At 43.6% G+C, this 18,222-nt stretch overlaps 1 protein-coding gene across 1 annotated transcript; it reads right to left on the bottom strand.

Moving 5' to 3' along the window:
- Positions 1-15,623: 15,623 nt before the first annotated feature.
- LOC110711195 (zinc finger MYM-type protein 1-like) lies at positions 15,624-17,911 on the bottom strand. The gene is made up of 2 exons (XM_021889575.1): positions 17,509-17,911; positions 15,624-17,350 (listed from the first exon to the last, which is right to left on the bottom strand). The coding sequence occupies exons 1-2, from the start codon at positions 17,909-17,911 to the stop codon at positions 15,624-15,626; spliced, it is 2,130 nt and encodes a 709-aa protein (XP_021745267.1).
- Between the last annotated feature and the right edge of the window lie 311 nt (positions 17,912-18,222).

The raw sequence follows: 18,222 nt of genomic DNA, 5'->3' as shown, positions 1-18,222 counted from the left end.
AAAGAATTCAAAAACTTGTGTCAGATGGAATTCTTGATTTCTTAATTTTTCAGATTTTGATGTATGCATTAATTGTATCAAAGGGAAACAAACAGACAAAAGGAAATTAGGAGCCGAATGAGCTTCAGGTGTCTTAGAACTAATACATACGGACATTTGTGGACCATTTCCTACAGTTTCTTAGAATGGTCAATAATACTTTATTACGTTCATAGACGATTATTCTCGTTATGGCTACCTATATTTGATTCATGAGAAATCCCAAGAATTGGATGTGTTCAAATCTTATAAAGCTGAAGTTAAAAATCAACTTGGGAAAACAATTAAGAAAGTCAGATCTGACCGTGGTGGTGAATACTATGGAAACAATGACAGATCTGGTGAACAACGTCCAGGGCCATTTGCTAAACTCCTAGAGGAATGTGGAATTGTCCCTCAATACACCATGCCAGAATCACCTCAAATGAATGGTGTAGTTGAGAGGCGCAATAAAACATTGAGTCCCTCTGGGGAGAGGTAATTAAGACTGCAACTTATATTCTCAATAGAGTACTAACTAAGGCAGCTTCTAAAACCCCTTATGAACTATGGACTGGTAAGAAACCCAATATAAAGCATCTACACATTTGGGGTTATCGAGCTGAGGCAAGGCCTTATAGGCCAAATGAAAAGAAACATGACTTAAGAACTATCAGTTGTTACTTTATTGAGTACCCTAAAAGGTCTAAGGGGTATAAATTTTATGATCCCACAACTAGATCAATTTTTGAGACGGGAAATGCTAGATTTTTTTGAAGATGTTGAGTTTGGAGGGGAAGATAAGGTTAAAGAGTTTATTTTCGAAGAGGAACAAGTTTCTCTTCCTTTAATTGTTATCAATCATGATCATACATCCATTCCTGACATGATTGAAGGTACAACTCCAGAAACTCAAAATGATTCCCCTATTCAGAATCAACAGGAAATTCCTAATGAACAAACTCAACAACTTCAAAGACCAGTGCCATTAAGGAGATCCACTAGAGAAAGAAGAAATGCAATTTCAGATGACTATATTGTTTTTCTCCAGGAACAGGAGGATAACAATGAAATTAGTGAAGAATGTGTTGCACTATTTCAAGAACAAGAGTTGGATAATGAAATGGTGGATGATGATCCAATCACTGTTCTCCAAGCCATTAAAGGCCCTAACTCTCAAGAGTGGATTGATGCCATGAATGAGGAAATTAAGTCCATGATGGACAATGACGTTTGGGACCTTGTTTCTTTGCCAGAAGGTGTGAAACCCATTGGTTGTAAATCCATTTTTAAGACCAAAAGAGATTCAAATGGCAGTGTGATAAAGCGTAAGGCTCGTCTTGTCACTAAGGGCTATACTCAAAAGGAAGGCATTGATTATAAGGAGACTTATTCACCAGTTTCTTCTAAAGACTCCTTTGGGATTATGATGGCACTTGTAGCATATTATGATCTTGAGTTACATCAAATGGGTGTTAAGATAGCATTTCTCAATGCTGACATTGAGGAAACCATCTATATTCAACAACTAGAGAACTTTGTTTCGGAAGATTCAAAAAAACTGGTTTGAAATTAAAGACATCCATCTATGGACTCAAACAAGCTACTTGTCAATGGTACTTTAAGTTTCATCAAGTTGTTATGTCTCATGGTTTTGAGACAAATGCAGTTTCTGATTGTGTGTACCATAAGTTTTATGGGATTAAGCATGTTTTCCTGGTTTTATATGTTGATGACATATTGCTTGCCAGCAACGATATAGGCTATTTGCACGAAACCAAGTGATTTCTATCAAATCACTTCGAGATGAAAGATCTTGGAGACGCCTCTTTTGTGTTAAGGATACAAATTCATCGAGATCGCCATCTAGGCACTCTTGGATTGTCACAAAAGGACTATATCGGAAAAGTTTAGTTTTAAAAAGGTTTGGCATGCAAGACTGTAAACCAGGTGATACCCCTGTGGCTAAGGGAGGCAAGTTCAGTATCACACAATGCCCAAAGAATGACTTTGAGAATAAAGAAATGAAGATCCCTTATGCATCAGTTGTAGGGAGCCTTATGTATGCTCAAGTTTGTACCCGTCCAGATATTGCATACATTGTTGGAATGTTGGGCAGATATCTAAGCAATCCAAGACTTGATCATTGGAAAGCAGTAAAAAAGATTATGCGGTATTTGCAGAGAACAAAGCATTACTTGCTCACTTACAGAAGAACAGATCAACTTGAGATCATTAGATACACTGATTCTGACCTTGTTGGATGTCAAGATAGCCTGAAATCCACATCTGGCTACATCTTTGTCATAGTTGGAGGAGTTGCCTCTTGTCAAACAGACACTTACAGCTACTTCCACCATGGAAGCAGAATAGCAGAATTCATAGCTTGTTATGAGGCATCCAACCATGCATTATGGTTAAGGAATTTTGTCAAAGGTCTACGCATAGTGAATGGTATTGACAGACCACTCAAATTGCTATGTGACAATAGGTTAGAAGTATTGTATGTCAACAATAACAAAAGCTTGACAAAATCAAAGCATATTAATGTCAAGTTTAGAGTTGTGAAGGAAAAAGTGGAGAGTAACAATTGTCCTTAGAGCATATTAGCACAAATTCCATGATTGCAGATCCGCTTACTGAGGGTTTACCACCTAAAGTATTTCATGAGCACATTGCTCGTATGGGTGTCATGCCACATATGGATATATAGTTTCAGTGGGAGTTTGTTATTTTATTACTTGTATGATATAGACACATTTTGAACATTGTGGTTTTAAGTATTTCTACAGAAATAAAGTGTTTCGGGGTTTTCTGATGTCTTGCGGGAGAGTTACAATTCCGAGACTGGAACCGGACGCCTGTACCTGCAAAACAAACGGATGCTCCGGATGATTGGAGATCCGCCTCCGACGGTCAAGTTAGTACTTGATTAAGGAGTAATTAATGCGGAAATTAAAGTGATTGGGTCTCTCTAGGTGAGAGTGTTTAATGTGTGTAATCTGCGTAATCCCCCTTAATGAGGATTAAGGGAGGTATTTATAACCTCGGGAAACGTGCCAATCCTAGGTTTAGGTTAACCTTGGGCTGATTGGGCTTCCCTCGGAAGTTGGGCCTAGGTGGCCGACTTCTCCATTAGGCATGGAGTATGCCACGTGTCATGACATAATAGGTCCAGGGTGGACGAATAAGCATGTGCCACGTGGCAAGCCCTGAGAGGTCCAACTGGGGGACACTTGGCGGGACCTGATTGGCCCACGTGGCGCATTCCGATTGGTGGGAGCAAAATCCCCTAATCATTTGCCCCTCACAGGTGGCACGTGACTGGTCACGTGATACCTATGACAGGTGTCGCCCTGTAACAGGCGACGGCCTGCTACAGGTGTCACTCGGCGAAAGGCCGAGAGATTCTCCCGCCCAAATTTTGAATTCCGAAAGTGACCCTTCTCCTTCTCACTTCGCCTATATAAGGGAGTGTTGCCTTCGGTCATTTTCACACTTGAGAACTTTGTGAGAGAACATTCGGACCCCTGAACTTGCTCTGACATTTTGGACCCTTTATGCCTACCGCCTGCTCTAACAAGCCAACTGCAAAGGATTTTCAGAACTTCATCAATCGTCACTCGTTCAGGTAACCGTCAGTTCTTTTACTCTTAATTTTCTCTTTACTTTATTCTTTTTTGAAATGGCACCACGGAAGCACACGACACGACCTAGGTTAGCGATCAGCCGGTCACCGGGGACGGCAGAATCTAGGACTAGGAGTGCCGCCTGCCCTTTTCTGGACCCATCTTTGCCCTTTATACAAAGTCCGACTGTATCTGTGTCTATGCAGAACATGATGGCCAGAACAAAAAAGACGGCTAGGATCTCAAACTCAGACGGCTCCTCCCACCGGGTGCCGATTAGTGAAACATCTGACCAGGCGCCAGATGTGGAAGTGAAACAAAGCGGCTTGAAAGCCGGCAGTTCTGAGGGAGGAGTCAAAGTGACCCCTTCCCATTTTACAGTTGACAATTCTACATTCTCTCCTGCTCCTTTTAAAGGAGAGGAGGCGGGCCCCTCTGGGAGAGGGGAGGATTCGTCCTCTTCGGACTCGTCAGAGGACGAATCCAAGTCTAGCTCTTCTGGCCATGCTTCTCTGGACACAGAAGAGAAAAACAGTCGCCTACAAGAGGCGAGGCTTTCTCACGCAGTTGAGAAGGGGGACAATTGGGCGGAGCCATCCGCCTCTCACCGAGAGCAAAATACCCCCTACTACTGCACGGTACCTCGGGGCCGGATCACGGCCATGCAAGAAAAAGTGGGGAGCTTTATCGCAAACCACACAATGGGCCCCGGCTTTTTAGTGTTCGTGCCAGATCTAGAAGACACAGTCGTCTGGCCGGCTGGTACTAGTTATGATGGCGCCTGCTTTGGCTGCTACGAGGCGGCCATCAAGGCTGGGCTGCGCTTCCCACTACATCCGGCTGTTCAGCGGATCTTGGATGGGTATGAGTTGGGGTTATGGCAGTTAGCCCCGAACTCCTGGGTCAACGTACTCGGCTATGTGGCCGGGTGCGAACTGCACGGGGTGGAGCCGAACTTCGAGGCTTTCGCCCACATGAACTACCTCAGCCGGACCCCTAAGGCAGGCGGTACCGGCTGGTATCAATTGACGAGCCATAGGGGCTACCTCATGACAAGAGGTAAAGCAAACAAATGGAAGGACTGGCGGAGCACCTTCCTTATCATTGAGAGTTCAGACACAGAGCTGAACAAGCGCTTCAACAGGTGGAACAGAAATCCGCCCCTTCTTGCAGGCGGCCGCAGCATGCCGCCTGTTCCCCCCAAGGCTAAGAAAGAGATCCTAGATAAAGGACTCTTCAAAGTAGAGTCGAAGGTGAATTCTACTTCAGGGGTACGAGAGCAAGTACCCCTGCACTGCGTCCCGAGCTTCAAATGGCTCTACGACGAGTACTTTTTGGCCGCCTGTGGCCTCAGCAGTCGATGCTCAAGAGGTAGTCGGCCTGTCGAATACTCTGTTGTTCCATGCAATTCTGTTATGACTTTTATTAACTTTGCTATTTGTTTTTGCAGCGGACGCCATGAGCAAAATTACCGCCTCCAAGACTACGGCGGCCATGTTGCGGGCCTCCATCATGCAACAGTCTTTAACCGACTCCGCCAACAAGGGGGCACCCTTGGTGGGCTTTGAACCTTTCACCCTCTTTTTGGAGTTGTGTTTATGCATATACTGACTCTTTTCTTCTTTTTTAGACGGGCGCTCCAAGAGCTTCTTCTTCCCAACAGCCGGACTCCAAGGCCCGGAGGACGACTGTTGCGAGCTCTCCTGGTTCTGCCAGGAAACATGCGGCGGCTGAGAAACAGCCGGCCACTCCTTCCAAAACTCCAATTGGGCCGCCTAGAAGTATGAAGTTGTCCTTGTAAATTTTAGACTTTCTCCCTTCTTTACTAGGTCTAATCCGTTTGTCTATGCTTAATGCAGCCGGCCCTCAGGAGCCTGACTTGGTCGAGGTGGCCAAGTCTATGATCAAGGTCGTTCCTCCAGCTAAAAGGGAGGCGGTCAGGGGTGTCGGCACCCTTGACCTAGACAGGATTGCAGGAGTCCTTGCTGAGGTATACTTAACATATTTTTGAGTATTTGAATTCCAGGACGCCCCCCCCCTTTTTTTTTTTTTTTTTGGAAACTGACGCCTGTTCCCCTTTTTACTTAGGCCCTGCTCCGAGTAAACGGCCTCCGTCAGCCGCTTGATAGGAAGAACAAAGAGGTAAAGGCTGCAAAAGCTATGGCTGCCTCTGACTGTGATAAGGCAATGTTTCAAATTGCCCAAAATGAGGTTCTGACAATTGATATTCTTTATTATCAGGCGCAGGCTACCGCCGCTATCCGGGCTCAGTTAGAGGCGGCCCAGAAGAGGAATAGCGAGCTGGAGGCGACCATCAACAATCTCAAGGCCGAGCTGAGACCTCTTCGCCAAAAGATGTCCTCATACGACACCTTGGAGAAATCCTTGGCGGCTGTTAAGGAACGCCTGGTGACCCAGGAGAAGAGTCTTACTCAGGAGCTCTCGGAAAAGGCCGAGCAAGAAAAGAAAGAGCTGGTCCAGGAGATGATGGAAGACTCTGCTCAAATCCAGCGCATGACTTGGGGCCGCCTCTTCCCCAATGCCGACTTTGCCTCCTGGGAAAAAACGTACCGCCAGTGTTCTGATAGATATAATCAAGAGATCCTGGCGGCTGCTGAGGAAGAGGCGTTGGAGGAGGAGGAGCAGCCGGTAGTGGCGCTTGTGCCGCTTTGGGGTAATGCATCGAAGAAGGATGCAGCTGAAGCCGAGTCCAGCAAAAAGAGTGCTGACCAGGCGGCAGCTGCTAATATTGAAGATCTGCCTCCTTCTTAAGCTTTATGTCTTCTTTCTACGGCATGCGTGCCGTTTGTTTGTATTTACCCGGCCAGGGGGCCGGGGCTCTGAATATTTGGCCGGTCTTTAATGACCGACTTCCTTTTAATGAATATTTTTGTTTTGCTTCAAATTTGTTTAAGTATTGAATATTCTGATATCCAATTGCACACTATACCGACTGTTTTACATGGCCGATAGTTGCAGACAGGTACGGATAGTTAGTCACGCCGCCTATGCCCCTAGACGACTGGTTGTCTGTTTCCAGGCTAGGCGATCAGTCGGCCATTTATCCAATCGGTATTCGACCCATTTTAAAGACTGGATCCCCTTTAGGCAGGTGGTCCTGTCATTTGTAAAATTAACCAAGTAGGAAAGTGGTTTCCTACCTGTCATGTTTTTAGGCTAGAGAATTTAGGCAATCTAGGCCGACTGTTCCCCGCCACATTTAATCTAGTGTGAACAGGTGCTGTATGAACACCTTTTTAGTTTCATACTAAATTTTTAAGGAGTGACCAAGTAAACATGATTGTTACCTAGTCGCCGAGTGACTGAGTAGTAGAGGTTTCAAGCGGTGAGTACCGGTTGCTCCCCTTTATTCGCCAATGTTTGTTGGCTATCAACTCATAAGATACCGACTGTTCTTATCCCAAGTAGTCCAGTCGGTTGGTTGACACGGATGGTTACTGCGAACACTTGTTTGACCTGATTAGTCAGTTAAGTGAGAGGTATCCTTGTCCGGGAAACAGCTACGTGGTTGTCTTGTTTAGACAGTCGTATAGGTGCCGTGTAATGATTTTATAGAACAATGTTCCACCCAAAAGGGAGCTGCTCTCTGCGACGAATTTCATCCGGATGGATGCCGTCGGACGCCTGCTATAACGTTGGGACAGGTCGAATTGAATTTTTATATTTTGATCAGTTGGCTTGACGCCTGGTCTGATTATTTTAGCCATGAGCCTTTGATAGTTCTTGGTGAACTGTATTATGGGAGAGTAGCCGGTTGAGTGAAACAAGCGGCGTGCCCCTCTTAAGTAAGAATAAAAATTAAACATGGAGAGTAGCCGACTGTTTGTCAGTAGGCATGCCCCTCTTAGGTAAAAATGAAAACTAAATATGGAGAGTAGCCGACTGTTTGTTAGTAGGCGTGCCCCTCTTAGTACAAAATCGAATGAAACAGCAAACTTTTATTAAGTAGCCCTTGACTATTTACATCATTCAAAAGAAATATTTCTTAAGATTATCTACATTCCAAGTTCGAGGCAACGGTTGGCCGTCTGGTGTTTCCAGACGGTAGGTACCGTCCCTGACCTCTTCACAGATTCGGTAGGGTCCTTCCCAGTTGGGAGTTAGTTTGCCAGACTCATTAGCCCTACCAACTGCTTTCATTTTTCTAAGTACAAAGTCCCCCACTTTGAGTGGACGCCTGTGTACTTTTTTGTTGTATGATCTAGTCATTCTCAAGCGGTAAATTTCATGGCGCAAGACAGCATTGCCCCTCCTTTCAGGGAGTGAGTCTAATGCCAGGCGCATGGCTTCCCAGTTTGCCTCTTCGTCATATCGCATTACTCGAAGAGTCGGCTCGTAGTGTTCTATTGGAAGAACAGCTTCCGCACCATAAGTTAGGAGGAATGGAGTTTCTCCAGTCGCCCCTTTTTCAGTCGTCCTAATGGCCCAGAGAACATGTGGTAATTCATCCGCCCATAGGCCGCCTGCTCGTTCAATCTTTTTCTTGAGACCATCTGAGATGATTTTATTAAAGGCTTCTACCTGGCCGTTTGCTTGTGGATGGCTGACAGATGCAAAGTAGTGTGCAATTCCTTGGTCACCCAACCAGCTTTTGAGAACAGGCGTCTCAAATTGGGGACCATTATCAAAAACCATAGACATGGGAACCCCGAACCGAGTGATGACATTTTTCCAAATGAATGAAATTACATCCTTCGTCTTGATTCCCTTTACAGCCTCCGCCTCTACCCATTTAGTGAAGTAGTCGACTGCAACAAGTATGTACCTCCTTCCGCCTGTAGCAGGCGTATATGGACCCAGAATATCCATGCCCCACTTAGCAAACGGTAGTGGGCTATGAATGGTAGTGAGGTCAGTAGCCGGACGGTGAATTAGCTTGCCAAACCTTTGGCACTTGTCACATTTTTTCACCATCTCCATTGCATCTGCTTCTAAAGTAGGCCAAAATTAGCCCTGCCGCCTTGTCCGTTGAGCAAGCGTCCTACCGCCTATATGGGAAGCACAGTAACCAGAGTGAAGATCGTCTAGTATCTCTCGCCCCTTTTCTGGAGTAACACACTTCAAGAAGGGTTCAAGGTACCCCCTTTTGTGAAGTTCTCCCTTTATCATTTCAAAACTGGTTGCTCGTTTTTTCAGTGCTGCCGCCTGTTGATGATCATCCGGCAGGGTACCGTTTGTCAGATATGCCCTGATTGGATCCATCCAGGTTGAGCTTCTGTCTAGGATTCCAATAGGGTCTTCCTCGATGCTTCTCTTCTCCATTACTTCCCAAAAAACAGTTCGAGGAGTATCACAAGAAGCGGATGATGCTAATTTTGAAAGTGCATCCGCCTGGTTGTTTTCTGATCTCGGCACTTGAGCCAGACGAAAATCTTCAAGGGATCCGACCGCCTGTCGTACCGCCTGTAAATACTTGATCATGGCCGGATGGGTTGCTTCGTATTCGCCATTATACTGACTCACTATCAATTGTGAATCGGAACAGGCGTCTATCTTTCGTTCCCCTGCCGCTTTGCACATGCGGATTCCAGCTAGTAAAGCTTCATATTCTGCCTCATTGTTTGAGGCCTGAAAACTGAAGCGTAGAGCATACTCGTACCTGTCGCCCTCTGGCGACTGACATATGACGCCTGCTCCACAACCATTTGATGTATAGCTTCCATCCACATATACCTTCCAGACTTGGTCTGGATCTCGAGAATCAGGGGGACGAGTCATCTCAACAATAAAGTCAGCAAAGGCTTGCCCCTTCACTGGTTTTTTAGGCTCGAAAGTAAATTCGAGGCTCTGTATTTTTATGGCCCATTTGATCATTCGGCCTGACGACTCCATGGTGGTCAGTGGCCGCTTGATAGGTTGATCTGTATACACGACGACTGCATGTGCCAAAAAGTAGGGCTTCAATTTTTTAACAGCCATGAAGAGTGCAAGACCAAATTTCTCCACTAAGGGATACCTCAACTCGACATTTTTCAGTACATGACTGACAAAGTAGACCGGGAGCTGACAGCCGTCTCTTTCAGCAAGAAGAACAGCGCTTAACGCATGATCAGAGACGGCCAGGTACATGTAAAGTACTTCTTTGGGTAAAGGGCTGACCAGCCTCGGCAAGGAATGCAAGTGAACTTTCAATTTCTGGAAGGCCGCCTCAGCATCCGGCCCCCATTCAAACCTTGCCTTCTTCTTAATTGCCTGGAAAAAGTAAAAGCATTTGTCGCCTGATCGGCTTAGAAATCTTCCCAAGGCCGCCAGTTAACCTGTTAACTTCTGAACCTCTCAGATGGTACGAGGCGACTGCATGTTGATGAACGCCTGCACCTTCTCAGGGTTCACCTCTATTCCTCTCTGATTGATAAGGAATCCGAGAAATTTCCCAGACTCAACTCCAAAGACACATTTCTTGGGATTGAGCATGACATGGTGCCGCCTGAGTGTAGCGAAAGTTTCTCGGAGGTCCGACAGATGATCTTTCTGAAGTTTAGACTTGACAATCATATCATCAATATATGCCTCGACATTTCTCCCAATCCGATCAAAGAACACAGTGTTTATCATTCGCTGGAAAGTGGCCGGGGCATTCTTAAGACCAAACGGCATGACCGTGTAACAGTATAACCCTTGATCAGTTACGAAGGCCGTCTTCTCCTGATCTTTCTTCCATAAAGGAATTTGATGGAAACCAGAGTAGGCGTCCATAAAGCTCATCAAAGCATGGCCGGCTGTTGAGTCGACCAGGTTATCAATTTTAGGCAGAGGGTAACTGTCTTTGGGGCACGCCTTGTTTTAAGTCTGTGTAGTCTACACACATTCTCTAGGTGCCATTCGGCTTTTTAACAAGCACCACATTTGCAACCCAATCTGGGAAGTAACATTGTCGGATGAACCCTGCATCAAGTAATTTTTTAACTTCGGCGGCTGCCGCCTGACTTCTTTCTTCGCCATGGTTCCGCTTCTTCTGCCTTACTGGTTTCTTTTTTGGATCCACGGCCAGTTTATGTACCGCCAGATCAGGACTGATGCCTGGCATTTCATGGACTTCGAATGCAAAGATGTCCTTGTATTCTTTCAATAGTTTGTGAAAGTCTCACCCAGGACCCTTAGAGCAGTCGTCCCAACTTTGAGTGTTCTGTCAGGACGCGAGTCATCTAAGATCAGGTCCGTATGCTCACCAGTTGGCTGAGGGCGAAATTCATCCGACCGCTCCTCTGCCAATGATTGCTATTTTCTGTCTTTTCTTGCGGCCCCCGTCTGGGATGCCTTTCTCTTCTTGTCGCCTGCTTCTTGAACAGGCGCACTCTCCTTGACATTGTCAAGGTCTATTTTTCCACCACTCGACCCAGCGCCCATAACAGTGGGCTTGGCATCCGAGAGATAGCACTCTCGGGCCATCCTCTGATCTCCCCTTAAGGACCCGACTGTTCCATTATCCCTCTCAAACTTGAGCAACATAAGAGATGGGATTATAACAGCCTTGGAATTATTCAGGGTTGGTCGTCCCAGAATCATGTTGTAGGCCGAGAGTTCTTCTACTACCAGGAACCGGACTACCATGTGTCGTCCTTCCCCTTTTTCACCCAGGCGGATGGGTAAATCCACTCGTCCCACTGGGTGGACGACTCCTCCTCCAAACCCTACTAAAGGGTGAGATGCCGGATGTATGCAATCAGTCTGATATTTTAGTTTCGACAGACATTTTCTACTGATGAGATCTGAGGAGCTTCCGGTATCTATGAGGATTCGGCCAACTCTCTGGTTGGCCACTTTACATTCAATAACGATAGGGTCGTCATGCGGCCCTTTTACCCCTCCTAGATCTTCTTCAGTGATGACAATCTCAGGAAATGAATATTTGGAGGGCCGTTCTTGGTAAACGGAATTTACATCTAGCCGTCTGATATTGTCTTTGTTGCCCCGAATAGTGGGCCCACCTCCTGAGAAGCCGCCTGCAATGGTGTAGACGACTGCATCATCTGTATCGGAGTTGTCGGCCTGTTGATTCTTTTTGGCCGACTGCTTTTTCGAGGATGTGTTCCCCGTAGATTTCTTGACATAAGTGTCAAGATCACCTTGCTCAGCCAGGCGGTCCAGATACCGCATGAGACTGATGCATTCATTGGTGTGATGACCAACATCTTCATGATAATCACAAAATTTTTCTTGGTTCCGGTTGTTTGCAGAACCCTTCATGGGGACCGGCATCTCAATTGAGATCCGTCCCTTGATTTCCTTTAGGATAAATTGGATATCCTTGTTAAACGCATACATTGAGGAGTATGGTTTGAATTCTTTTTTCTTCTTCTGGGCCGGCTGTTTAGAGGAATCAGCCGCCCAGACCTCTTTTCTCTTCTCATCTTTGTTTGACGACTGTTTTTGTCGTCCTTCTCTTTTGTCGGACCTTTTCCCGTCTGACTTTTTTACCGTACTACAAAGATCAGTCGCCTGTATATAGGCTTCCGCTTCAATCAAGGTCTCTTGAAGAGTCGCCACCCTCTTTCGGACCAAATCAAATTTGAAGGTCGACCCGTCTTTGAGACCTCTGAAAAAGTCAGTATAGGCTACTTCATCCGGTAACCCTTGAATCTGTATTCTCATCAGGTTAAACCGCCTAATGTAAGAACGAAGCCCCTCCTTCTCGCCCTGCTGAATCGTTCCTAAATCAAGGGTCGTCTTCTTCGCAGGGATGTTCATGGCAAAGTTGGAGGTGAATAAGTAAGAAAGCGTCCTGAAGTTATTTACACAACCAGTCGGCAGGTTGCCGAACCATTGTTGTGTGATTCCTTTGAGAGTCGCTGGGAAACACTTGCACCAAGTGGGATCATCCAACCCTTGAAGGTACATCAGGTTGGTGAATGCCATCAGATGGTCTTCTGGGTTAGTAGTGCCGTCATAGGCGCCTACTAATACATTTTTCACTTTGGTCGGCTGAGCGGCTTCAGTAATTTCCTTGGGGAAGGTCGACGGCTGTTCGCCAAGTCTAAGAAACCGTAGCTGCCAGTCCATAGGTTGGACATTTTTTGCTGCATGTCCACCAAACGGAGGTGGCTGCAAAAAATACTGTTGTTGCGGTACAAACGGTAAGTTTGGTACCGCCTGGTCGCTATGAAAGCCGGACTGAAGGGAGGTGCCGCCTGACTGACTCTCATGATATGACTGAGTATGCCTCATCGAGGTATTGCGCAGACTGTCTTGGAAGTTTGAATTAGAGGCCGACTCTGACAATCGGTCACTCTTCTTCTGCTCTAGCAGTAGCCGAGCATCTGTGTATGTTTTCCTCGACCCGTCTGCCTGAATATGACGAACAGGTTTCCTTTTTCCTGGAGTAGGAAAACAGTATTTTGTGAAATCAAGGGCAGGCGGCTCCCACTTCCTAGATTTAGGATGAGGGGTCGCCTCACGCCCTTGAACTGGCTTCCTCTTCCGTGAAGTGGAGGGTTTCTTAGCCGACTGCTCCTTGTCTAGAGCAGGCGGCTTCTTGTTGATCAACTCCTGAATTTCTCCCTTGAAGTCCCTCATGAAGGTCATGAGTTCGTTCCTTGTGATGGGAGCAGACCCATCAGTCGGCTGCTGCCGAACAGGCGGTGCGCCTGCTGGCTCACTTCCAGTTTGAAGATGTTCCCGTTCCCTCCTTTCGGTATGACGGGTACGTCGGGCCCTTAGGGTCCCGTCTGAAGCTGTGTGAGCTTCAACTTCAAATTCATTCTCAGTATCGTGGTCCGACTGAACTAGAGGGTCGTCCAGGGGACGTCTCTCTTCAGGAGCCGGTACAAACGTGGATGCCATCTCAGAAGTACTCTCCCCACAGACGACGCCAAAAATGTTTCGGGGTTTTCTGATGTCCTGCGGGAGAGTTACAATTCCGAGACTGGAACCGGACGCCTGTACCTGCAAAACAAACGGATGCTCCGGATGATTGGAGATCCGCCTCCAACGGTCAAGTTAGTACTTGATTAAGGAGTAATTAATGCGGAAATTAAAGTGATTGGGTCTCTCTAGGTGAGAGTGTTTAATGTGTGTAATCTGCGTAATCCCCCTTAATGAGGATTAAGGGAGGTATTTATAACCTCGGGAAACGTGCCAATCCTAGGTTTAGGTTAACCTTGGGCTGATTGGGCTTCCCTCGGAAGTTGGGCCTAGGTGGCCGACTTCTCCATTAGGCATGGAGTATGCCACGTGTCTTGACATAATAGGTCCAGGGTGGACGAATAAGCGTGTGCCACGTGGCAAGCCCTGAGAGGTCCAACTGGGGGACACTTGGCAGGACCTGATTGGCCCACGTGGCGCATTCCGATTGGTGGGAGAAAAATCCCCTAATCATAAAGTATTCAGTTTGGTTTACTCTTCTATTAGATCATATTGTGATCTTGTTGTAGTTTAAAGTGGACCAGTTGGAAATAGACATTTTGGATCACATTTATGTTATTTCCATGCTACACACCTATGCTTAATTGGTGTCGTTGATTGTGTTAACATTGTGGCCATTGATGGGTCTAGCTGCGTTTATTGTAGCTTAGATTGCTTTGACTCTATATAAATATAAATGATGGACTGAATTGTTTAAAGAAGTTTGGAAATGATAGTATACTGAGCTCATAAAGTTTTAAAATATAATGCAATTAACAACAATCACAAACATGTAATTGTATTTGGTCCAAGTGGGAGATTGTAAGAAATTTATGATCCTAAATACAATAATGTATGTGGATTATACGGTTATCATATAGTTTAGCTTAAAAATAAAGTGATCAATTTAAGTAACTATTATTATTGTTGGGCTTAATTACGTCTTTTATAGGGTATGGATTTAGTTTCATGTGTAAAGATCGTTGGACCCTTTCTAATGCATGATGAGCAGATTAAGAAGAGAGTCTTTATAAATAGACAACTGGGGTTATGGTCCCTAGTAGTACATACAATACACTCTCAGTTATATCCCAGAGAGAAAACCCTATATTGTGTATCTGCTATAAGACGTATAATTAAGGAGTGCGATCAATTGTCATGGAATCAAGTACGCTTCCGCAATTAAAATTTACCGATTAATTTGATATGAAGGTTTAAGTTTATTGTAGGAGTTAATCCTAACATAAAAATCTCCATTAATGTCCTCTTCTTAGTCAAACTCAAGCTCTTATCCTTAAAATTGCCGGCTCTCGAACCCGAAACACTCGAAAACCCCTCTTCTCACCATCATATATCAAATTAGCATCACCATCCTTAAATTCCAAATAATTATTCACTCCAGATTTCACAAAAATCAATATAATCGCAGAACATCGAAGTGATAGGGTCAAGGTGGAGGACGGATTTCCCGGCGGTAGATGCGGCGGCGGCAATAATGGATTAAGGAAGTCCGGTGCCGATTATCAATGTGAGAATTCGGTGCAAATTAGCAGAATCGCCTTTTCTTTCTTAGCAAACTTATGGAACGCTTTAAGAACAGGGTATGAGAAGTGAATTAATTATAGGGGTAACTCAACTCAGAACAATGAGCGCACTTCCCCATGCCACATCAGCCAGGTAATTGCGGTTTTATGTCAGCTAACCAAAGCTTAACTCACCTTGAGTTAACTGATGTTAATCACCATCGGAAAGTAAATGTTAGGTCCTTAAAAGATGAAAAAAAAATGAGAGGTCCTTAAAAGTGAAAAATATCAAATATAAGGTCATGTATTTATGTTTAACTCACAAATCTTACAGTAAATTTGATAATTAATGCAAATTAATAGAGACTTGAGAGCAGTGGCGGATTCAGGATTTTCAATTCGGGGGGACAAAATGCTTAACTTACAAAAAGCTTAACAAAAAATAAAAACAAAAAAAAAACTCAAACACACAAATTAGTTAATACTTAATATTAAAATTTCAAAATAAAAAACATACTTAGTCATACAATTCAAATGATGAAAAAAATTACATAAACATTACATTAAAATTACACTTTCATCCTTCGAGTCTTCATATTTTGGAAGCGATCAACAATTTTTTATCGGAAACTCTTAGGAAGACATCCTTTTCAATAAAAGTGACCAAACAATCATTCATAAGTTGATCACCCATGCTATTTCGCAACTTATTTTTGACACATGTCATTGCGGAAAAGACTCTTTCAACACTTGCCGTGGCAACCGGAAGAATCAACATCAACTTGATAAGCAAATGAATAAGAGGAAAAGTCTTATGCTTATTAGTTTTAACAAGCATCATAGAAAGAGAGTTAAGGTCATTTAAACCTTGAAATCTATCATCATTTAGCATATTCTCCATGAATATATCAAGTTGACATTCAAGAGCCATCAAATCAAAGCTTGAAAATTCTTCGGGATAAAAAGAGGCAAGTTTAAGTACCTTATCTTTATCAAAGGATGAGAAGTTATCTTTAGGACTTAAACAAGCCATACATATTAGTATCTCCATATTCCTCTCATTTAATCGATCATCAAGTTCTTGAAGATGCAAATCAATCACTCTTACAAAAATTCCAACCCGAAAATGATGTTCATTTGTTGCTTCTTCAACAAAACGTCTTGATCTTCCTTGAGGAACATAAGGAGAATCCATAGTGGGAACAACAATACCATGTTTAGGACAAAATGAAGTTACCTTGTTTAAGAGAGTATCCCATCCTTGCTCCCTCATTTTTTGCAACACCAATTTTGCGTAAGTGACAAGTTCCATGGCATTTACAATATCTTGCTCCTTTCTTTGAAAAGCAACACACAAATCATTAGTGTAACCAAAAATAGTCAACATCAAGTGAGCAATAAAAACAAAGTCAAATGACTCTAATTGTCCTAAAACAATTTGAGCTTTGAACTTATCTTCCGATACACCATGCTTCCCAATGTGTACAAGTACCTTAACAATTGTAGGAAATAAGAGGATGATGTTTGAAATAGACTTGTAATAAGAACTCCAACGAGTATCCCCGGGCCTTTTCAAACCAAGTTCTTGATTTAAACCCGATCCACTCACAATATCCCCTACATCCAATGCTCGAGCAACTTCTTGAGCTTGATCTTGTCGAATCATTTCTCTTCTCTTGCAAGAAACTCCAACCACATTCAATAAATTTGCAAGTATCTCAAAAAGCCAACCACAACTATCATTCTTTTTAGCAACGGCAACTAGTGTTAGTTGAAGTTGATGAGCAAAACAATGTACGTAGTAGGCACTTGGAGTATCATTCATAATCAAAGTCTTAAGACCATTTATTTCACCTTTCATGTTGCTAGCTCCATCGTACCCTTGCCCCCTTATCATAGATGGACTCAATGAATGTTCAACAAGTAAAGACATGATTGCATCTTTAAGAGTTAAAGCGGTAGTATTACCAACATGAACAATGCCTAAAAATCGCTCCATTACCTTTCCACTATCTCTATTAACAAAGCGCAAAACAAGAGCTAGTTGTTCTTTTTGGGACACATCACTTGACTCATCGGCTAATATGGCAAAGTAATCATCACCAACTTCTTCTATTATGCACCTAGTTGTTTCTTTGGCACAACAATTAATAATGTCCTTTTGAATAGAAGGGGAAATCATTTGACAATTTTTAGGTGCATTTTCAAGAGTATGTTGTCTTACTTCCTCAACCTTTTCTCCTAACCATTTCAAAAGCTCAAGGAAATTACCCCTATTATATGACTCCCCGCTTTCATCATGTCCACGAAATGCCAAACCTTGCCCCAAAAGAAACCTTAAACAAGTTAAAGATGCATTCAAGCGGATAAAATATTCACTTTTAATCACCTCACTTGCATTGTCAAACACATTCAAGATTGATTTTTTTTTCCATCTCTTAAATTCACATATTTCTCATAAGCAAGATTATGAGCACTGTTAATTCCACCAACATGCTTCTCAAATCTTTCCGGTTTATTCCATGCCCTAAACCCTCCATCAACAAATGCATCACCCCCCGAATAACTATCAACTTCATTCTTGAACAAGTAACATACAAAACAAAATGCAGCATCTTTTTCAATACTATACTCAAGCCAATCCCATTTCTTGAACCAATGAACACTAAAGCGACGTAAACCAGACACTTGTCTTTGAGGAAAGTCATGAGTTTTTGGTTGGCAAGGTTTTTTAAGAATATAACCCCTCCTAACTGTATTTCGTTCATTTGCGGGGTAATCCATTATGTTTATTCTTTTTCCCGGATCATGAGGAAGAAGTTCAACATCGTATACCAAATTTTCCTCCAATGGTACATTACAAGTACTTGAACCACCCATTTCCATATCATCTTCTTGACTTTGAGGGGGCTTAATGAAGGGGAGTTATTGGACTCATTTTCATGGAGTTTCTTTCTTTTAGACAAGAATTGTCGAAGATCGGGTTGTTTTCTAGTAGCCTTGGATTTGTTTGAATTAGGTGAATCATTTGACATTTCCTAATTACATTAAAAATATATATCAATTATTCAATTTCGGAATTTCCACAATTCACATCATTGCATAAATGCATACTATAAAACCTAACATTAAAATTGCAATTAAAATTAAAATTCAACAAATATTGCAATTAAAATTAAAATAATTCAACA

The sequence above is a fragment of the Chenopodium quinoa genome, unplaced genomic scaffold (assembly GCF_001683475.1).
Source record: "Chenopodium quinoa cultivar QQ74 unplaced genomic scaffold, ASM168347v1, whole genome shotgun sequence".
In the NCBI taxonomy this organism is placed as follows: domain Eukaryota; kingdom Viridiplantae; phylum Streptophyta; class Magnoliopsida; order Caryophyllales; family Amaranthaceae; genus Chenopodium; species Chenopodium quinoa.
The sequence above is the reverse complement of the archived record's forward strand: the minus strand, read 5'-3'. Positions and strand labels throughout refer to the sequence as shown.

Bases quoted from the DNA above. Each gene is read 5' to 3' on its own strand.
- LOC110711195 (XM_021889575.1), bottom strand. From the start codon at position 17,911: ATGGGTGGTTCAAGTACTTGTAATGTACCATTGGAGGAAAATTTGGTA. The intron at 17,351-17,508 runs GTGCTCATAATC...TTTTGGGGCAAG, and splicing joins GCATGTTGGTGGAATTAACA to GTTTGGCATTTCGTGGACAT.